Raw genomic sequence first — 23,788 nt, 5'->3', positions numbered from 1 at the left:
TTAATATACTATGTATGTATTTTAATTAAAATTTGTATTTTTTCATATGCACCACTCTAGACGTTCTGTGGATGTGTTATTTTTAAAAAATTAATAATTTTAATGAAAAAGTTGTCGCTGTGACTTTTATTTTGAAAAGATTTTTAAAGTCAATATACAACAATTCTCGCATATCTAACCTCTGTGCGTGCTGCCCTTCTCAAAGACTCACATATGTAAATTGAGGGGGTCAGATCTATCGCTGAATGGGTCATTCAGCGCACTCTAGGTCACACAACCCACTCTAGGAGAATGTTGTAACAACAAAACAAAACATAGTATCTGATATATTTTTGGTTCTCTGATGTAGAAATTATTCGAGAGGGGTGTATGTGTCCTTGTCTTTACAAGTGAGCTCGCAATCTGCTGGTCCAAAGAGGTCTGCTATCAGATTCCAAAACATTGAGGGAGACTGTTTAATATAGCAGCAGTGCAGTCTTTCCTGTGGCCTTCAGGGACACTAAACCTGGAAGTTACAAGTCTATCTCACCTAGTGGCGAAAAGCTACACAGTGCTGCTGTAAAGCCTCAGTTTGTAAGATTTTTACACAGGCGCGCCATCAAGTGGTGCCCTAAATGAACTACAAACAACCTCGTCATAATAACTAATACAGGAGCCACAGAGTATCATAAATGTGACGATGTAAACATGCCCTCTGTGTATTATCTACTGCTAATAGCTAATAGCCAATTCCGCATGTTTTTTTCTTTCTAAAGTTGCTTGTAAATTCACGGTTTTTCGGGCTTGTTTTCTGAACATGCAGTCGTTTATTTGGGCTCTAAAATGAATGACTATTATGACTAATCTGCTGTTGTACAACAGAAAGCATGAACCCGCCGTCTGAAATATCTCTTCGCATCTCCATGTACATACATAGAGAGCGAGATGAAAAAAGGACCCTTGACAGACTAGTTGCTTGACCACACTGCCATGTTTCTAACATAAAGCCAAAATAAACTTCACTGTAATATTGACTTAACTTACCTGTCCAGCAGAAAGCCGAGAGCATGGATGGTCATCCATTTCAACAGAAAACAACAAATAGAATGGTCTACGGTCGTCTTTGTTTTATACTCCGCTCACAGTACGTCTTCAGACATATAGGGGAAAACGCGTATGGTTGACAAGTTTGGACCGTTTTGGCTACTGAAATCAGAAATGGCGAGGCAACATGGCGCCTCCCAGTGGCTGCACCAACTCTTATGTATTTATAAACAACTAATTCTAAGTTAGTTTCATTTTTGATGTGATGTTATTAGACTTATGTATTTATAAAAGCAGTACATGATTTTTGCTAATTAAACGCCAAATATGTTACACACTGTCCCTTTAAATCCTTTAGACAGGCTTCTCATGCTCAAATTAGTGCAATTACTTTTTAGCATGTAGGAGCCAGGTTAACTTGGATGGAGTTTCCCTTTTAATAAATTAAACAATCCTTTGGGAACTCCTTAAGTATGATGTGGCAAAGGTTATCTTATTAACATTTGTTTGATGATCTGAAATAATTGAGTGCAACCCAAAGAGGGGTGAGGAAGAAGTACTTTTATATAGCACCGTTTGCTGCCCAAAGCTCTATTGTTCCTTCCTTTGAGGACAAAGGAAACTTTAAAAAAATATATTTAATACATGTTAATCCGCTGTGAAAAGGCGTAACAGTGCGCAGGTGACTCAACAGGTGTCAAAACAAAACAACAACATTCTCCATGAAATAAGAAGCTGAGGGAGAATTTAAACGAAAGTGCAAGAATGTGTGTAGGATTTCTGCCGCAGCTCTACTTTCAGTTTGCCCCACCAGATCGCATTTAATGTAAGCAGAGCAAGGACTCTTGGACCGCTCGTGTCTACAGCGTTAACAGCCCTGAGAAGCTCCACCTCCACAACCACCTTCTGCGTTAATTTCAGCGTGATCTGTCCACGGAGTGACACACAGCGCTCCGGATCCGTCAGTCTGCGGCTTAATATCGATGAGGCATAGAAAAGACTCCGCGTTCAACCTCTCCTTAGCACCGGGGGGGCTTTGTTTCCGTGCTTTGAAGCGTCTTTTCATTATAATGCCGCGGCTGAGGACGCGCAGCTGAGTTAAGGACCGTGGATCCAGCTTGCAGAGAGGGTGAAAGCACCTTGCATCCAGCCATGGGAGGTCAGATCACCAGGAATACCTTGTACGGTAAGGAGATCTCGCATCACGGTGCTGGAGGTATTCGTTAAAGCTGTAATATATCACTTATTTGGGCTTAAAGCGCGCCTCAGTGCAGAATGAGGGAAAACTTGTAGGCGTTTCTCAGTCCGAAATAAAGTCTGGAAAGGGCAAGTTTATATATATATATATATATATATATATATATATATATATATATATATATATATATATATATATATATATATATATATATATATATATATATATGTCTTCTCTGGTATTAACTGCGCAGGTAATATGGAAAGTTTGGCTTTGAATATATTTTCCAAAGTTTGGGCAGCAGTTATATGACACACAAGAAATCCAAGTTGCTGAACTACTTTAAATCCCTTTGATGAAAGCAAAACGTCTGCAGGTTTCTTGAAAAACGTTAATTACTGTGGTACAAATAACATTCAGTCAGGGAATAAAGCTGCTTTTACAATAAAGATTTGGTGTTTTTTTTGTATTCTTGCTGGTTAATTTTAGTTAAATAAAGGTCGTGTTTGAATTAATAGATGAATAATCAGCATAGAAAAAGCTCATGTTAATCGGTCACTATCAGTCTATAAGAACAGTTTGAAATCCTTATTAAAAGTAATTTAATGTATGATTAGCAAGTTTTTTTTTCCCCATTGTGAGTTAGTACGCTCCCAGGTTTCTAAACTCAAGGCATTAAAAGGTGACTAAATGTTACCCGATACACCAGACAGGGACATGCAACTAAAAGGAGGTAATTTCTGCCTGAGTGGATGGACAAGGGCCAACTCTTCAGTTCAGTTTTTTTCATTGGTTGAAATAGCAATACAGGTGGAGACAAGGATGTTATTTTTGGGCCCTATGAGAAGAGCTTTGTCGGGGCCCTGAAAATTCAAACATCTGTAAATCCCTTCCTCTCTCCTCCTTTGGGACAACCATTTGACTGTTTGGCTGACGTTTAGGTGTTGTACAGACAGATTGGTCCAAAAGTTTCCTAACTAAAGAAACCCTGCAGATTGAATTGCGTCTGGTCAAGCAGCATTCACTCCACCTGTCAGAGAAATGTATCACCTGAGTTTTCTTGTGTGGCAAAATAGGTTTTGCTTTCTGTTTTTACATAATACCTACAGGTGGATAAGCTCACCAGTAAGATGTGACATTTCAAGCGTTTACTTTAACTTTTGCTTCTATTTTCTTTCATGTTTAATATTCTAATCTGTTTCCATCTATTAAATAAGTCTGGTCTTTGGCATTATGTTTGGACCAACCAAACATAAATGTAATATTTTATCGCATTCCTATTGACGTGAGCAAATTTGTTTGACCAAACTATGTTTTATCTCTGGTGAAACATATCACATTATACTAGTTCACAGAACTAGATTAAAAGTATTGCCCTATCACTACCTAAAGACAACAAAGCTAAGTTGTTTTTGTATATCTGACTTGTCCCTGAAAGTTTAAACGCTTATTTTGTTTTACTTAAAGAATGGTTCCAATATACTTGGTTTTCAAGTGATACCATAGGAGGTTGGTACTCTGCTCTGAAAGTTTGCACTTTTTTTCTGCTCACATACTTTAAAATCAAAATTTCATAATCCTTGGAGTATTCTGTTTAATCTTTCTGTTGCCAAAAGTTTGGCCATTGAAAAAAGGTGTAAATAACTCACATGGGCATACAGAGAAGATTTAAATTTGACTCAGAAACATGAGACTTCCACATTGTTTGTGCCTTACGTCTGTCAATCTAAAACTAAATATTACCACATTCCCTTAAGTTTAAATTCAACCAAAATAAATTTTAGACTGAATTGTGTTAGAATCCTTATTGATCTATGGAAAAAGAGTTCCAGAGCTCGCCATCCTTTCCTTTGTGTTTGATGTCTTGAAAAGGATATATTTCGTGATATTTTTTGAAGTGAGAGTCTGTTCCCTAAACTTTAGTAGAAAGATAAAATGTTGTGGTCAGTTTGTAGAAAAGTGATGAATCTTAAAAGTGGTGAGAATCGGACAGGGGCCTCCATTTTGGCGGATATTGTCCATTAAAAACTATCAAAACTGAAAATCTTTGTATCCAATATTCAATGCAAGGCTGTATTTGCAAATTATAACCTCCCACGCGTTCTCTAGAAGCAACTGTTATGTTTGTAGTTGTTATCTCAGATGAACAACATCCGTGTTACACTGGCTGTATCAGTTTGCCTGAATACCTCATCCATCCATCCATTCAGGCAATCAGCTGATTGTTAGTTTGTTGGAACAACAGTAAACCACATCTTCATTTCAGTTTTTTACTCCACTCTTGTCGCACTCAGACTTATGCAACATATTGTTGATTCACAATTGATACGTCAAACTGCTACAAGCATGCCAAAAATTCAAACCACAGCTCAAACTAAAAAATATTTTATACCCCTGGGTCAAAACAATTTATTGCCAGATATTAACTGTCTACGCTTTCCCAAGAGACTGTGTTGTAACTTGTTGCCGTATCATTAGCTGAACAACGTCCCTGTTGTTCCGTGCACCTAAGCGGATCCCTGTTGTTGTACGAAATTACACTGGCCAGGGCTGCTAGCTGTATCAATCCATCATATTGGGTGGATGAGCTGGTCATCAGTCCACCAGGATCATTTCAAAGCACTAAATCTCAGGAATGTACCATTTTCAATGCTATAGATACGACCGGCACCCAAGGCCAAGGAAATTTCATGAATCGACACGATTTGTTGTTTCTGAGGATTTCTTCACCTTTCTGGATGACTTAACAGACCCAGGCTGAAAAAAAAAGTTCAGAGAAATCTCTTGAAGCGTTAAGCGTCACACCTGCCCACCTCGTTGGAAAAGCTCCTCAAGCTATGACGTATTTGCAGAAAGTAAAAAATATACATGCCTTCTGGCTCTTGTGCATCTCTTTCAATGTTTGTCTCGTGGGCCTCGATACTAACGTCAGACGTTGCGAGGACATCTGTTAAGGCTTCTGTGAAGAGCTCCAGCCTTGGAATAAAATGCAGAGAGAGCAGAAGGCCAAATGACACACACCACGACTGCTTACTGTCTCTGTACCATCATCTTCAGTTAATGACAGCACAGACAGTCAAGTTGTGTGTGACCTTATCCATCTTAAGGATTCTTACCAAATCATTGTCATGACATGCCTCAACTATCGTGCCAACGCCTTTGTCACCATTTACCCTGATGTGTCATTCAGGTTATATGGCTTTAATGGGGACACTGTTTGATTAACTTCAGGATGAAAGGTCTGTCATTTACAAGAAATATATTTGCCATTTTATTTGCAAAATACTGTCCCTGGAGGGAAATAAAGTTTAATTATAGTTCATAAAAGTAATGCGGCACACTGTACAGCATCTGATTACAGATTTTTTTCTGTTTTGATGTTATTATCAGTTAGAGATAACCCAGGTAAATGAAAACGTATTACTGGGCAAAAGCTTTCCATATCAACCTGGATATATGCAAAAAATGAATTTTTCTCTAAACCTAAAAACAGTTTGTGCCGCCCTTGGCAGCAACAGCTGCCGTCAATAAATAACAGTGGCTGGCAATATGGAGGTCCTACTCTTCTTTGCAGAATTGTTTAAATTCAGCCATAATGGAGGGTTTTCAGGCGTGAACAGCTTGTTTTAGGCCAAGCTGCTGTATCTGAATGGTCCATACTCTGACTGGGTCACTGATGAGTAGGAATGGGTGGGTGGACATTATCCTTCAGGATTTGCTTTTAGAGGATATAATTCATGATTCACTCAAACACAGCTAGTTTTCCGGGTCCTGAAGCTAAAAAGCAGCCCTTGAATAACACACTACCACCACTTTATGTGTAAAGTTATTTTTCTGAAATGCTGTTAGTTTTTACACCAGATGTAATCCAAAAACCTTCCAAAATGTTTCGTTTCATCAGTCAACGAAATATCTTTCTTAAACTCTTCTAATCATTAAAAAGTGTTTTGGAAAATCTGTGTTTTTGTTTTTGGCCAGCAGAGATTTTCACCTTGAAACCTCCCTTAATGTCATTTGTGCTGAGTCTCTTGCTTACGGGTGATAATATCAGCAACACTCACCTGAACTAAAGCAAGAAAGGCCTGCAGGGCTTTAGATGTTAATCTAGGTCTTATGTGAACCCCTTGAGGAGTCATCAATGCACTCTTAGAGTAATTTTAGCTGTGAAGGTTCACCACTAGTGGTGGGGATTTATCATGTTGCTATCGTAAATATTTCTTATCATGATAAAAATGTGGGTTTATCGAGACAACAATATATTACAATTAGGGATGTCTGGAAAAAAAACCAACAACAAACAAACTCCCAGTATTGCCAGGATTGTTATTTTTGCTATTTTCCCTGCTGTTGGTTTCTTGAGAGTGTCAATAAATATCAATAAATTCAAAAATATAATTAAATGCAGTTATTGAACCATGTGCATTTTAGTGATAGGAAAATCACTCTACTCTATGTAGCCGGTGTCCTGATGAAACATATCTCAATATTTGTTTTAATATGTTATCTGTTATATTACTAAATGCTTCTTAAGGAAAGTATTTGTGTCAATGGGGCTATAAATGACATGTAGTCGCAGCCTTACAGTTACCTAGAAAAAAGATTGCAAGAAGATGTAAATAGTCTTTTATCATCACTTTTATTGTTATCACAATAGAACCAGAATATATCATGACAAATTTCAAAGTCCACATCACCCACCCCAATTTACCACCAAGCCATGTTTTCTCTGTTTATGACTAATGGCTCTCACTGTTGTGTGGAGGAGTCCCAAAGCCTTCGAAAATGGCGTTATCGCTCTCTCCAGACTTTATTTCTAGTATGTTCATTAATTTCTGAAGATCCAGGCACGGTGTGGGTCTTTTAGAGCACTTTAAACTAATTGATGTTGTCAGACAGGTTCTATTCATAAGCTTTGTTGATCTTACAATTCTGCCTGTAATCAGATCAGAGTGTTGCTAGTAAAATAAAAAAGTGGATAATCAGTTAGTTCATTATTTAACCAAAATATTAAATCAAATCCCTATTTAAAAACAGCTTTTTGGGTTTACTCGGGTTATCTGTGTCGGATATTAAAATTGGTTTCATTATCTTAAACGTTTAACTGCGACACAAAGGCAAAATGAAATGTAACATGTAATGGGACAAATGTTTTTTCACCACACTGGAAATAATATACTGAAAAGGAGAGGAAAAACAGTCATCTCTGTTTGGACGTTTTAGCATGAATCTGCGCGTCGTCTGCAGGGAACCGAAAAGTTTCAGCTTTTAAATCTCACAGGAAATGCTCCATTCTGTCATAGGCTTTGTTATTGGGGGAGTACACCACAGGCCTATTGTGTTTTTCTCAAGACATCACGTCTGACTTGACATCATGACTACAATATGGTTGGGGATTTGTTATGACTTCATTTAAGACCACTGTTGTGCACAAAGCATAATCCCGCATTGTTCTGCAATGACAAGAGCTTGCAAAGAGTTTAACAAATAGACCGTTCTGAACCCAGAACCCTTGGCAGATTTTCACCTTATTGTGATTCGAAGAGAAAGAGTCTGCATAAGTATGTTAGCAGAAACTCACTTTCCGGCCTTGTTCAGTTTATTCTGATTGTTTTTGTGTTTTTTGTTTTTTTTTTACATCTGTCAGGTCATTATTTTTGTATAGAATTGACATGAGGTGCATATGGATGGTTAAATGATTATGCAATATTTTCCAGTCTTAACCTTTACATAAAGTCAATCAAAGCAAAGTAAGAATAGCGGCTGTGGATATTTGTTCCTCTCATAGATGAACACCAGCAACTCCTCCACAGTTTCTCAAGTTTAGGTGTGAAAATGCAATCTGTTCCCAAGTATGAAGAGGTGTTAATTAGCTTTAAATTATTCGTTTCCAGCCTTGGCAGGCCGTCTGGATTTCGCAATACTTTAAAACCTTTTTTATGTGACGGGCGGAGACAACTCAGGGCCTGCGGCAGGGAAACTGTATCTAATCAGATCAAATGAGGAGATTTGATTCCTTTTGTTTCAGTCAAATCCAAAACATTTCAACTTTTACAATTAATGAGAGTCTCAAGTCTGTGAGAAAGCGCCTCCTCCACTAAAGCACGATGACCTTGGTGTTGCATTTTTAAAAGGAATGTGGAAACAAGAAAAGGGAGATGTGATTAAAAATGAAAGCAAATCTCTGTGAAAACTACCTTATGATGCCTGTGAACCAATCCTTTATCTTTGGGAACCCTTTAGAGGTCAGATTTGAAACAATTTTCACACGGAGAAAAAACAAAAATACACTAACCTCATAATATTGTTCACCGTTTACTAGTTTGTCTTACTTTGCCACTTCCACTGACTCAACAAATGTTTTAATCAGCAGATATTTTTCTATGTTCTCTTTCCCTTCTGGTCAGACAGATTCTGTGTGAATAATAATATTTTCTGCTGCACATCCGCTTTCGAGAACTAAGAATCAAGAATCTTTATTGTCAACACGTGTTAACATGGTGAAATTTCCTCTGAGGCAAACGCCGGCTTAGGATGTACATGGATAACATGACACACAGACTTAGTATTTACAGTTTTTTTTTTTTTTACATTAAAGCAGCAGTTTTGCATGTAGACCAAAAACCAAAACCAAAAAAATATGGATGCACCTTTTTGTTACATCCTCCATTTGCCTTATGGCAAACTACAACCAGGATGTTGATTTTTTTTGTACTTTTGTTGTACTTCCTTTCCACTATATCTCTCAAGTGACTGATGTTCACTCAATCAAACATGAGCCACAAAGAAACATGTTAACGTTCATACTTCACTATTATTATTGTGACCATGAACATTGACTATCATCCAGTTGAAACTCATATAAGCTCCTGCTAAGCCAGTTGTGGAATTGATTGCAAACCTTTTATTCTATTTCCTTCAGTGCTTCCAGTGCTAAATTCTGCTCTGTGCTACAGACAATTGCTTTAAATAACAAAAACAACAACAAAAAATAATTTAAAGAGTAAAAGAGCAGCAGTTAAGAAAGTAGATAACATGTGTTAAAAGAAACTGGTAAGCATTGGTAATTATTTAAAAGGAAATAATTTTAAAGCATTGTTTTCCATATTTTCAGACTGTGGGACATATTTTTATCCTTTCCTTTTTTTCTATTTTCTTCCATCAAAGAACAATCAGCTTGTAATTTTACCTAACACATTCTTCACATATACAAAACAGTAAATTATTTTAAAGTGAAGTCTTTTTTTTTTTACCAAGCTGCGTGTTGCAGAAGCTGACTTGTTCCTAGAGAAGATGGCATGTGACAGCAGCTGTCAGTTTTTATTAATGTGAAACGGTCTGCAGTGAAGAAAGTCTATAATTCAATATCCTTATCTAACATTTGGTTGTTTTGCTCTAAACTATGCCTGTAGAGGGATTTAGTCCCCCCCCCCTCCTCCCAAACACACACACACACACACACACCTGTTGAACTAACTTTTTCTTTGTCATGCAGATTCTCTAAACGGGCCGTTTCCTGCACCATCGCACCGATTTCATCACAAGCCGCAGCGCTATCTGCCCATCCAGCCATGTGGAAATTTGTCCTCCTTCCCTCTGCTCTTCCACCCCAGCACCAAAGGTTCGCAGATTATCATGGACCTGTCACAGAGAACCGTCAAGAGACAGGCCAGCTTCTGCAACGGTATCACCTTCAGCAACAGGCCCATCGCTGTTTACGAGCAGGTTCGGCTGAAGGTAATTGTGTTGCTCATAATTGCCCGTTCTGTATACTAATCTTAGGATTTCGCAATGTCTTTAGCATGCCATGTTCTTTTGTGATACAGTTTTGACAATTAATTAGTGAGGAAAGTAAAATCTTCTCATCTCCCCCTCATTCTGCCTGTAAGATCCTGTTGTTTCTTCGCTTTCTCCTCATCTCCAGGCTTTGCTCTCCTGTTTTGATTCTCTCTTTTTTTCCTCTCTCCCTGCTGCTCTTGTGTGGGCCAAAGCAGCGGCAGCTTAGAACAAGTTTCCACTTCACCTATCAGGCCATCTATGTCTCAAAAGCGAGAGAGCAGGGCAAGCGCTGCCATATGAGGAACACTGTTATCTTGAGCCGTACATTCTAAGTAAATAGAGGGTCGAAGAAAGACAGAAATTGTTTGCAGGTGATAAACATACCAACATAACCGGTCTTAGTACGTTTGAAACAAGCAATGCTTGAGGCTTGGCTCCCAGGATGTGAATGTTATCCTCTTCCTTGTTCTAATATCCAGGAAGTGTGTTTAAAATACAATTAAGTTAAAAACATAGCTAACAATGCATCTTACATCCCATTCTGACTATTTCATTCCTAATAACAGTTATTATTTGGCCATTTTGTGATTAGATGTAATTTTTCGAAGAATATGATTCTGAAATATTGGGACTGATGTTGAAAGGTTGTATGATGACAAATGAAGGCTGAGCTACATGGTTAAAACAGCACCAACTATAAGAAAAAACAACATGTGGTTTCACAATATTTCTGCAAAATTGACAACATAAATGTAATGCATGATCTAATGGCTATTATCTAAAACAGAAATCAAACCAATATTTCAACTTCTACGATTATAATAGGCATCTTTTTGTCATTCTGTTCTTTGGGGAGAAGGACTGGAGGTTTAACAAGCTAGCTTAGGAGGATATTATATATTTGTCTAGAGTAAAGTCCAAACTTAGTCATATCCCAACACATATTTTGCCACTGATGATGAAAAAGGATGCTAATCATTTTTGACATGTAATTTTCTTAGTAAAATGTAAATAAAAAATCTTGCATCATTTTCTTGTCTTTGGAAAGATCCCTGTCTCATTTTTCCTAATAGTTCCTTTTTTGGTTAAATGAAAATAATTTTCATAATTTTAACATGCCAGGAGTATGAAGAAATTAGGGTTTAATATATGTTCTACTATTTGTTCAGCCAGCTGACCAGCAGTTCACAGCAACAGTGGTGGATTTGTGCTACTTTATGCTCCATAAGTCAGGATAAAACTTTGGTCTCTCTGGTTTCTAAATGGGGGAAAAAAATGAATTTTATTGTATGTGAGGTTTGAGATACAATATCTGTAATTCTGAAACCACAATGGATTATAGAATATCTAGATTATAGTAATATAATGAAAATCTAGATTTCCTGGTCACTAATAGCAGTCAGTTTTTTATTAGATCCTTCATTTATTGGGGTAAAACCTTTATTTATTTATTTTAAAAATTTCTCATTTAGATAAAATTCTGTCTTCAAAGAGAGCCAAGGGGACAAAGGAAACAACAAACACAAGAAATAAGACACAAAACCGTATCTGTTACAACACAATACGACCTTTTATTTATCATGATTAAGTGAACAGTCCAACCATAACCAAGCAGGAACAACATCATTAACCAAGTGAACATTTCTTTTGGGGCGATGGAGCCGATGTATGGCAGCCATGCTTCTGTCAGTCTGCCCCAGGGCAGCTGTGGCTAGGTGTGTGTGAATGGATGAATTATTGACTGCTATACAAGTCCAAGCCCTTTAGCATTTCTCTCATTTCTTATAAACTGACTTAATGATAGAAATGCTTTGCCAGCGTTAACGTCTTATGTCTTAGCCCATGCTGTTTCCGAGTTGGTGTTCACTGGGTGAACTGGGAGCAGTTCAAGAGCACTTGTTGGCAGGACGAAACCAGAGACAGCCTATCAGAATGATTGAAGTTCCCTACACCATTATTCGCTAGAAATGTGAATGTGCAGTAACGACTGAGGATCGTATTCCTGTATTTAATGTGTGGCTATGAAATTACTGCATTTTAGTAACATTGATTGCATGCATTGTTTAAGATATTTTGTTTTGGAACATTTCTAAAAATCTTTTATATTCATATCAGTCATCATCTGAGTGGGCGATGACCACGACTTCCCGGTGCATCGGCTAGCTTGCCAGATTTGTGCGCACTCCCAATGGCTGTTGTATCATACGACGACAGCTAAACTTAAGGTTACTTTAATGTAGCTGGAAGGCAGTGGAGAAACATTGGTTTAACACCTCAGCAAAACTACCATTTATGTTTTACATTTTAGTTCCAGCCTCTCACAGGTTAATTTTAGGGGAATAGTCATCTGGGAATTTAAAATGCACAAATTCAGGTCATTCCAGTGTTTCGCAGTACTTTAAGCTGGAGGAAAAGAGTTTCACTACATTTACCTTGCTTGAGCAAATTATCCTTAATTTTACCTTGTTGTTGGTAGCGCCAGCTGTTCCCACAAAACCATAGTATGTAATCCCATCAATGGGGGGAACGAGTGAGGAAAAGCCACAATGAAAGCAGGGGATGATCAAATGGTGCATTGAAATGTGCGGTTTCATCATAATTTGAGTGTCTATTAATCCAAAACCATCTACTCTCCAGATAACTAAAAAGCAGTGCTGTTGGAGCGGAGCGCTGCGTCTGGGTTTTACATCTAAAGACCCGTCAAGGATAAATCCAGACAACTTACCCAAGTACGCCTGCCCTGACCTCGTCGCCCAGAGTGGCTTCTGGGCAAAAGCCTTGCCAGAGGAACTATCTAACGAGGGGAACGTCATATCTTTCTGGGTCGATAAGAAGGGCAGAGTCTTTTACCGTATCAACAACTCCAATCCCATGCTGTTCTTCAGTGGCGTGCCTGTCGCTGAACCTCTTTGGGCTCTCATCGATGTCTACGGCCTAACCAGAGGAGTCCAGCTGCTTGGTAAGTCATATATTGAGACCCAACTAATTTCTATGGGAAATGTTTTTTTTTTTTTATTATTGGTATTCTCTTGTTTACATGTGGAATTAAAAACAAGCCTTACATGTACAGTGTTTCTATAGCAGAGCGCTTTATTCTGAGGTGAATTTGGGGCTAGTAATACACCCGTAAACACGGCAATATAATGCGGCAGAAGATCAGCAGGAATTTAGCCCCTAGCCCGTCTTCATCCTCACTGAGCTGGTAGCATGGCAATGAACCTCTGTTACCTCTCAAAACCTTTTCCACAACTCATGTTTTTTAATACCGTGAGAGATTGAAAGATGATGTTACATTAAACCACGCAGGTCTTTTTTTTTTTCCCCCACACCACTAAAATGACCCAATGGAAAAAGATGGCGGAAGATAAGCTAGATTGTTTAGTTACCACGGTTGTTGGTTTCAGAGTAATTTCCCCGAGGGAGGAATTTCTGAATGCTTAAAATCTATTCTAGCAAGTGCCGTTAAAGGGTCATTACATCAAAGAAATTAAAGGCTAACAGGTCCTTCTCAATGATTAACAGCAGTTGTTGACCGTACCAAACGGTCTAAAGTATGTGTGTAATTGTAGATTTGGATGTGTTTATGACGTACATGGATCATTTCTCATTTTTTTTATTATATATCCAAAAGTAGGCAAAAAAGGCTAATCATAATCCTTTTAGGATATATCTGTAATTATTTAAAATCCTTTCTAAAAAAAAATGGCTCTGCTTCTCTTTAAAGTTAAGACTCTGTCAGCACCATTAATAAAAATAGAAGAGGCTCCAGGATCGCGCGATAGTGCTGTTTAACCTCATTTCCCGTAGTGTGGTTGACAGCGGGAAGCGCGCTATCTCATAATGGGCTGTTTGGTATCTGCCGCTGGAGTGCGACTATCTCGGGTTCGCTGGCCTCGTGGTGCTGCCCGGCAAATAGCTGTTGTAAAAGAACAAGAGCAGCATATTTGTTCTTCCAAGAGGACAGTCGAGAAAAGAGATGATGTCAGGTTATGACATGTGTGCCATGCTTTCGGAGCGACATCAGGCCGCTGGAATGCCTCGCTCCTTGGGTCCAAGTTTCAAAACAACTTTGTACGACATGTGATTTACATCATGTGTTTGAAAGAGAGTCTTGTTCATCAAATGATGTGCTATAACAAGGGGGGGGGGTACATTTGTCTTTCAAGTCAAGGCAATACTGGGTTCATGAAAACGAGGCAAAGGGAGAGTTTAGCAGCATTTCGTGGGTGTCAGTAAATCTTACAGAAAGTTTTAAGTCCTTTCCTTTAGCAGCAGCAGGAGCTTCCTCTGGGGTGTAATATTTCTTTGCAGTGCTTACAAACAATCCATTCATCTGTTGTCTGATAATCTGTAAAAAGAAAAAAATCTTGGGGGTGGGGGGCATAAAATATTTGAGAGGGGTGGGAACTTCCTCAGTGCCCATGGTGAGTTTGATTTGTCTTAGAAGTCCAAGCTCAGCTCAGGGATTGATGTATGAACCAATGTCTGTTGTCTTGTTGCAAGTTGTAAACCCAGCGAGAGCTGCTAGTTCTTGCGGTGATTACTTATTCTAGCAATCCAAGCCAATGATAATGTATTTCAGTGTATTACCTGGGTCCAAACATTAAAGGAACATACTCACAAACAGATATTGTACAGTGTGACACCAATTTAATAAGATACAAACCTCTGGAAGTGATAGGAAATTCTTTAAACCTTTGTACTTTTTACTGCATCCTATATGTGTGCAGGCATGCAGAGCCACCAGGGCTGCTTAGCGAGGTTTCCCTGTTGAATTTCCAACTCAGACCCTGGAAAATACAACTTCTGACTCCAAAGAAAGTTCGCTATTGTTTCACAGCTTTGGACCAAAAGGACCTGATGAGCAGTCACCACTACAGGGCAACTCAGGAACTACTTCCTTTCTTACTTCATAATAAGAGTCTCCAACATAAATACAGCAATTTGTCAAGATTGAAACAGTCACATTCATATACAGTGCACCTGATAAAAGCTTAGACCAATGCTTTTATCATAGCTGATGTCAACTCTACAACAATTTATGAGACAGACTTCCCTTTGGTAAGAAATATCATGGCCATGATATCTCGTTACACCCTTAGGTATAATGAGGCAATTTATCCATTCTTACAGTTTAGCCAGAGGTTTCTACAGTGTTTACTTGCACTTTGTGCGGTATCCACATGAGTTTGACCAGAAGCTTTAATCCTATTGTTTTTTATACAGTTTTTTTCCCAAATTATTTGCAAATGTCCAACTTCAGTCCTTAGAAGCTAGTGTCCTAGGTGTATTCCCACTCCAACATATCTGAATTTATCTCTACATTACATCACCAGGGTGTTGTCAAGTTCTGAAAATGAGCAGAAATCAGCTATTCTTTCCTTTATTTCAGGTGTATTGAACAAATAACAAAGAACATCTAAAACATGGAGGACAGCAGCTCTTGGGGACCTGAGTTGGCATAAACTTAGAAGCAACTCCCATGTCTGTACACCACTATAACTGGAGGTGTGCATTCATCTCACAGAATGAGATAATACATGATGCTGCGTTCATAAGAATGATATGAAACATGATTTCAGTGGAAGTTTCTAAAACCTCGGTTTACCTTGATCCCATTAACCAGCAGATGCCCTAGTTGTGGGGTTTTGTGCAATGGAGTCTTATTACACCCTTCGCTATAACTACACGATTTTTTCAGTTTCACAGATCAGCTGGAAGTTTTTTTAAATGTATACATGCACTCCATGCAACCTCCATGTGAATCAGGTCATCAATTAAAATCCTATTGTTACTATAGTGATTTTCCCACATTAATCGCCTTTATCCACACACTGATGGCATAAGCTGAGAAGCTTAAGTCCTCAGTCAGTTTAAGGATCAATTGGCTATCAGCCTTGCTTGTATTCTGAGAGCATTTCTATTCATCACTTTCGTATCTCAAAGAGCCCTGTGCTGTCCTAGGACTTGGCACCTGTTCAGCAAACACTTAGCCTCTGAAATAAGGGCGGACAGTTCAAAGTCGGGTGTTGCAAACCAGCACGTATTTTCACTTAACAGCAGATTGCTTTATGATCCTTAATGATGCTTACAGTAGATTCTGAAATGTAAGCTGAAACAGATGTTAAGTTGAGTGAAATTTCACCTGTTGCTGGCGTATTATCAGACAAGCTTTTCCAGGGGGAAGTTGTAGATCTCTGGCAGGTTTTTATTTTTATTTTCTTTAGTTACAAATGGAGCGTGAAGATGTGAAAATGCAGCCATGTGCAGAATGACTTGGCTGTGTGACCTCGGTTTGGCTTTTGAGATAAATGTGCAAGATGGTAAAAAATAACGTAAAATTTTGGAATGAGACAACCCCGCTATATGTACTGCTGAGTAAGTGATATAACTTTCTTTAGGATGTTTAAGACTATTAAAGACACTGCCAGGAATTCTGCTAGGGCAAAACTGCGTACTTATTTCCAAAAATCTTCCTCCTGCTTCAGCAGGGGAGTTTCATGAGAGAATTTTGCCAGGTTAGAACAAAAAGACGATTGTTTCCACACAGTTTTAGTGTGCTTGTAATGGTTAATGTAGCATTAAAGCACATTTTCAGAGAGTTTGAGAGAGAGTTCAGACCCAGTTTCAGTGAAAGCAATTGGGCAGGCTTAGGCTTCCTTTCTTTTTCATCAAGGCACAATAATGGAGCAGGTTGCAAGTCCTGTTCCCGATCACAAGGTGTAGATGTTTGAGGTTAACGGTTAAGGGCTTTACCAGTAATGTATGAATGGAAAATATGCTCTGTTTAATCACTGAAATTGAATAAAGTTTCACTTTCCAAAACACTGTTAGAAAATATTTTGTCTGTAAGAATACAATATGTGCTTTGGCCGTGTAATCAGATCACAAGGCATGGTGATGCGGGTTGATGAGACTGAGATTTCAGCAACATTTCAGGGAAAAACAACATGCGTCTTCTGTTTTTAAAGTAAACGTTTCACAAATTACAAAATCGGTTTCAAACATTCACCGCTCCCCGAGGAATGGGTTAAATGCACACATTTTATTGGAATGAATGTAACTGTAAAATCATACCGTTTAGGTTTGATTAGTCTAAACACTTGAGATTTTAAAATTGAGAAAATGAAACAGTCTAGGTGCATTTTAAAAAAGCTGTGAAATAGTCTTCTAGTGCTATAAAGAGCCACAAAGCAAACACTGACTTAAGTGCTGTTACCGGCTAATGATTAGCTAGCCACAGAGTTCTCACAGTTCTGACAAATCACGTGTGTCTTGTCAGCCTCTCTCTTTCACCATCATTGGTGCTGAATATGCAAAGTATGGACTAGACTAACTAGTTCAGGTGTTGGGATTTTCCATGCCAGTGTAATCTTGAGGTGATTCAATTGTCTTTATTTATTTTCACATTTACAATAAGGGTAATGAGACACTCCTCTCTTAGACCGGCCTGTCAAGCCATTTTAATATTGCGAGCTCTTGTGTCATCGGGTCTTGTTACAAACCCGATGTGCTTCGATTTCAACATTTAACTGCTGCTCTGAACCTTTCCCGTGTCATGACCTCTGCCTTAATCTGAAACAGTCGACGGATCCCTCAAACTAAACCCGCATTCCTGTTTTATTTTCACACACGTGAGGAGGAAGGGTTCCATCCTTCTACCCTTCAAGTGAGAAGCGTCAATAATTGTTATACCACCCCGGCTCACGTGAGCAGACTCATCGCTTTAACCGTGTCGGTGTTTCTGAGAAACGCCACCTTAGTATAAGCCTCTGAAATGTGTCAGGGCTGTTGTTACATAAACATCTCCCTGGAACGTTTGTCTGCTGCGCTTTCTGTGATCCACCTAAAGTGGTTTCATTGTTCACTGAAATATTTCTGTCTCAGTGATGTTACTTACGGGATTGATTTGGCAGCAGGGACCTGCTGGGTGGAATCTCAAGTTTGTTGTTTGTGTTTTTGTTGCTGGTCTTGTTTTAGCCTGTGGTTTATCCGGACCGAATGCCTGTTCCACGGTGTTCTCTTCTCAGGTCATTGTGTCGGTTTCATCTCTTTTAATCTTGCGTGTTGCGCGATTCACGGAAGCTGACGGCCATCAGTTCTGTTTCGCTTTTCAGAATTTGCCCTTGTGCCAAACAGGTTTGCCGCTATCAGGTCTCCATCTGATCTTTAAAGAAATTTTTTTTCTTTTGGTACACTGTTGTGTTTCTCCGTGCTGCTGCTGAAGGAGAGCAGCTCAGTAGCTAGCCACCCATGCAAGGAGCCAAAGGTGACCCCGGGATCAGTAAGACTGCTTGAAAGCTGAGATGGCGTTGCGTAAGAGAGGAAGCTAAATTAATCTGCTGAAATCAAACTGAGCCTCGGGGGTTGTCCACGGCAACAATGCTGCCCATGCAATTTCGTGAAGATTCGTTACATCACCGCAGTCACTGTGCTCACGCAACTATCAATACAGACTGAAGTGCCTTTTTTAAGGCTGCTGCTGTGAAGAATTCCCGGCACCGCGCTGAAACACATTAGGCCACAGAGCGACTGATAAAGGGTTTCCTCAAGTGTATGATGAGTCTCTTGCTGCAAAACTGTTATCTCGGCATACTTTGTCAACTGTGTTTTACAGATGTCTCAGTTTACTATGTTTTTCAAGGCTGTTTCCTTCACCTAAATCTTTCCGGTTTTTATATGTTGTTCTTGGTGATGTGGATATATTTCAGCTTTATGAGAAAATGATCTCCAGGAAGTAGGTTCAGCAAAACAAACTCACTGGTGTCTGACGCTTACAGCATGCAGTCAAAAACAAACTGGAAATCGGAAGTATTTGGGTTTTTTTATGCGCTTACTGGACACTTGATTAGTTTCGCTTTCAGACCTTTGTTCAAGGCAGAGATTCCTCCAGTTATCGGAAACATTCCTCCAAGGTTTAGGAACGTATTTAACATGCCAACATCAGGCTGTTGCTGCACATTTATCTGCACACCCATAATGCAAATCATTCATTCCAGCACATCACAAAAGGACTCTATTAGATTGAAATCTGTTGACTGTGGAGGTGGCTTGAGTACAAGGGAACTCATTGTCATGTTTAAGAAACCAGTGTTAAATGATTTGAGCGTTTGCATCTGTTGCATTTTTTTTGTGTGTGTGTTTGGAAGTGCAAAAAAGAGGACACGTAACAGGACAACATAAAAGGATAAATATGCTCAGTAGCAATACTTTTGCAGGCTTTTGGTTTATAAACAATGTCTCAAATGTACCAAGAAAGTTTCTACCACACCCTTACGCCACAGCACTCAGAATTATTGATGCAAAGCAGGATGTATCCATTCTTTTATGCTGTTTACTCTATTCAGACCCTACCATCTGAATGACTCATTGGACCAGGCAATGTTTCTCCAATTTGATACTGTCCTGCCAGAATGAACACCTTTAGTCTGAGTTTCCTGTACTTCACAGCCAGGAGTGGCAACCAGCAGCTGCTGTTGCTCATCGACTTCAAGATTGGACAAGTTGTGCATTCAGAGACGGTATTCCAATTACACGTTGTTACTGCTGTAACAAGGTTTTTTTTTTTTATTACCTACTGATGCTTGTCATCTCAAAGCAGTCTACCCATTCCCCTTCGAACTCTGACATCTGACGTTCTTGTTTATCGGAACATTCTCTGTGAACCTGAGAGAATTGCACCTGAGAGGAAATTGCAGTAGTAGTTTAAACTCCTGCAAGTTATCTTCACCACCACTTTTAGATGATTAAAATTGTGAAGTTGCTACCATGTGATTCGCAGTTTGTGTTAACAAACACTTAAACAAGTGTACCTAGTAAAATGGCTGCTGAATATATACCGTCATGACAAAAATGGTTAGTCCACACTTGTTTTGTTCAATTTCCGGTCTGCAGGTATCAAAAACAATGGTTACGCAATCAAGTACTAAAACAGTCCAAAAAGAAAACATACATTGCCTAAAATGACTATTTTGGGCAGTAGAATGCCATAGCTATTGATGTATGAATTAAGGTGATTCTGGTTTTTATCAAGAAACAGGGGAAATGGCTAGACATCAGCTTTGAAAATAAACTCTTCTGATATGTTTGTTGTTATCATTATATATGTCCAAACAAATGTACCTGCAGTTGTACAGGACATTAAAATGAACAAGAAATTAAAGAAAACATGGGGTGGTATTCTAATTTTTTCCATGACTGTATGTATTTAGGTTTCAATTCAATTGCACAAATTCACAACACATGTCAACTCAAAAGCACTTCAGAAAGTCAATTATATCTAATCATATCAGGCAGATTGGCAAAAAAAGTTTTCTACGTGAGGAAATCTAGCAGATTTAGCCTTCACTTCTCCTGGACGAACATGCTGCGACGGTTTGCACAGAGACCAGACAGCCTCCTACGTTTCTTACAGGTATGATAGATTTCTTCTTGGTCCAGAAATTCAAAGACATTTTTTTTTTTATGGATGCAAGATGCTCTACTGGGGCTTTGTTTACCAGGGGTAGATGAGTCATTTAATCACTGACAGAACTGTAGTGATCCGTAAGACGGTGTCTGCTGGAATCATCTGCAACTTGTCTCTCTAGTCATTAAAGAGAAATCCAAAATATCTGCCAGAGTGTCACAAAGCCGTGTCGCTTTCAAGTGATTAAGAGACGGGCTTCAACATAAATCATCTACATTCCCTTTGCAATAGACCTGTAGAGCATCAGCAGGGGGAAAAATCTCTCGCTTTACGCTTTTCATGTTTATCACCGTTCTGAGGGTCAGAGATAAAGAGGGAAGGCTCTTATATGTACATTTCCAATGGATGGTTTTGAGCTTTTTTGGAATCATTGAATGGATTTGTTGATGGATTTTTCAAACCACTAATTCTTCTCTTTTTTAATATTTGGTCAAAATTGAGCCCTTTTGGAACTTGTTTTACTGATTCCATATTTTTCTCCAACAAAAGAAATTCTCAATTTGATTGAACGTGACACTGGCAATTAAAGGTTAAGAAAAGAAAGTATAATGGTATGTTAACACCGAACGCGATCAAGGAGAATTTTTCACTTGATTTTACTAAGTGAGTCACTTTATGTAATGTGGAAAGCCAAACAACAGCGTCGGCATCCCTGGGTCTACCAGAGACACACCAGCTAGCCGAGTACCACCACCTGTAGTTGCGTCTGAATGATGGTCACATCCAGTGGTACTTCTGTCTTTTCAGGTATGAGGAACTTTGGCCTGCGCAGGGGTGCAGATCCCTCCGTAAAACTACAGACGTCATCAGTCAGGAAATCCATCCTTGAAATCAAGCAAATTTTTGCTTTGCTCTATGTGTAGATTTGCTTTCCTATTTACTTCGCTCAAAACACTTAGTTTGATCTTAGCATCGCGGATCATTAATTTGCTCCTGAACGTGCCTTTCCATAGAGATAACAAGTAAATCACCAATTTTATTTATCCCATCCGCGTTCAGCGTGAACAGATTTTAGGTGAAATGAAAGAAACACAGATAACACACGGTATATAGAAGTCTTTCCAGTATATAGAAGTCTTCTGCTGTTTCCAGAAATCGTGTGCAATAGTCTCCAATGGCAGAAATATTATCATATGTTTCATTTTACAGGTATTGCCAGGTAGATTAAAAAAATACCAGACTAAATGTAAAAAGCAACTTAAAAATATAAATTTTTTTTATTTCATATATCAAAAGTATATAGTTTTGGTGGAGGACTACAATGTAGTGTTTCTCTTCAGACATTGAAGATCAGACAACCTTTTTAAGGAAGCAGTCAGAGCAGCAGGAGAACTTGACTAAGAGGTGTTGCGACACCTTGGTTAGCAATATGTCTTCTCTGGCCTGCATTCAGTCTCCATGGTAAAGAGCACTCACCAAAGAGAGCCAGTGGTACTATTTCACTCCTAAATAATATACAGTATTACACACATCAGAATATATACTGTCCTCTTCTGGAGGATATTGATGACACAGAGTATTCATTTAGATAATTATAAGAACAAACTGCCGTTCATCAGGCCACATTCAATGTCCATGGTAACCAGCTATTGCACATTCAATCTGTGTTGGGAGAAAAAAAAAAACTCACAGCTCACAGTGCATCAATCGAAGATCCCCTGTTCACTCATTTTCGACGTCGCCCTTTTCTTTTTGTGATGTGTTTTAAAATCAGTCTACCAACTATTGCCATTGTTCTTCCCCGTCATCCATGTTTATTTACTCTGAACTCACGTTTAATCTTGAGAAGATTCGAAGGACTTCCCGTCTGACATCAAAATGATCCTAAGTGAAATCTGTTCGTGTGTGGTGTGATTGCTGTTGACTGGACGCCACAAGCTGTACGAGCAAACGTATTTTATCTAGGATTTCCCCACCACCAAAAGAAAAAAAAACCTGCAAAAAAACATTTCATGAAGCTGATGGTCGCTGAGAGCTGTATGGGTGTGAATGTAGGCCCACATGCGCTCTGGGGGTTGGAGAGCAGCCTTTCAGCACCTGAGAGGGAGGTGTAGCCAGTCTTCCCTACAGGTTACAGCAGAATGCAATGCTTGGAGTCTAAAGCAACATATCGGCCAGTCATCATCATTGGCCAAGAAATATTTGATCACTGAAACTGTGTTCCTGCTAATTCTCCATTACAAGGTCTTCCAACAGTGCCAATGCTTCCACCGCGCAGCATTACGCACGAGTGGATTTGGCCATTTACAGCAGATAAAGTAATCGTCTCACACCTTGTCACAATAATCTGTTAATCTCTGGAACACGTCACCCTGGTGATTACCGGAAGACATTACGGTAGAAAACCCCGATATAATGTTGTATGGACTTTTAAGATTCAAGATGGCTTATGGACTTTTATTTATTTGAAAGGTCATTTTGTATAGTTATGTGTCACCAGCGCCAGCATGAATAAACCTGCATTTTTGAATACTTATGATGAAGTCAGTCTATGATCAAAGCCTGACATGGAGTGAAATTGAAGTTTGAAAAGAACCATGAAGCAGTTTGACTGCGATTCACCACTTTACCATCTACGTCGGCAATTTCCCCATCTACATTTTACTTTTTTTTTTTTTTTATAGATCCCAGCTTTTGCGTGGAAAGTACCAGCTAATTCACATAATGTGAATTGTTAACAAGTGAAATAGTCATAAAGCTATAAGGGCCCACACTACAAGTCCCCGCCCCCTCTGTAATGTAACACTGGCTCCGCGCCTGGGTCTGACCCACTTCTTCAAACAACCACGCAACATGTTTAGACTGGTTGAGGCATGTTCCCGATGAATTCACCCTCTTTGAATGTGCGTTCTTTTCATCTGAAATCTTCTTGCACCATTGTAATTGCAAGAATCTGATCTAACTCAACCGAGAACTGAAACTGTTGATGTCTGTGTTCGTTTCCCATGCCTCATACCTGTTTTTTGTCCAGATAAAAATTTGAATAAATGACAAAAAGTTAATTGCTGTGCACCTGTTTAGTACCGTTCAAACCTGACTGTTCTTGTTTCCTCTCATTGTGTCTATTTTTGTCCTTTGTCTTTGTGTGCCAAACACTCATACCACTTGCTACGACACTTATTGTTTCACTTGTCAGCATAGATTAGGTGGCCTCTCACCAGGTTTGATTTGTGGATTTAAAGGTTTTATTTAAAGATAAAAATAGAGGCCACATACAATAGAAAGCCCTAGGCAGTGCTGAAAGTGGATTAAAACAAAATGCTGGAGGAGAAAAACTTAAAATTCAGACTTATATTAGAAGTCAGATTGTAATAAGTGTATCA

General features: G+C 38.9%; 1 protein-coding gene across 1 annotated transcript in view; it reads left to right on the top strand.

Moving 5' to 3' along the window:
- Window positions 1-1,897: 1,897 nt before the first annotated feature.
- Window positions 1,898-23,788, top strand: part of LOC105940235 (E3 ubiquitin-protein ligase NEURL1) — a 43,205-nt gene continuing 21,314 nt past the window's right edge. The window contains exons 1-3 of the mRNA XM_012882724.3: window positions 1,898-2,209; window positions 9,714-9,955; window positions 12,635-12,956. Coding sequence (XP_012738178.2) covers window positions 2,176-2,209; window positions 9,714-9,955; window positions 12,635-12,956 — 598 coding nt within the window. The 5' untranslated portion in view covers window positions 1,898-2,175. The remainder of the gene's footprint in view (window positions 2,210-9,713; window positions 9,956-12,634; window positions 12,957-23,788) is intronic.

The sequence above is a fragment of the Fundulus heteroclitus genome, chromosome 22 (genome assembly GCF_011125445.2).
Source record: "Fundulus heteroclitus isolate FHET01 chromosome 22, MU-UCD_Fhet_4.1, whole genome shotgun sequence".
NCBI classification, from domain to species: domain Eukaryota; kingdom Metazoa; phylum Chordata; class Actinopteri; order Cyprinodontiformes; family Fundulidae; genus Fundulus; species Fundulus heteroclitus.
The sequence above is the reverse complement of the archived record's forward strand: the minus strand, read 5'-3'. Positions and strand labels throughout refer to the sequence as shown.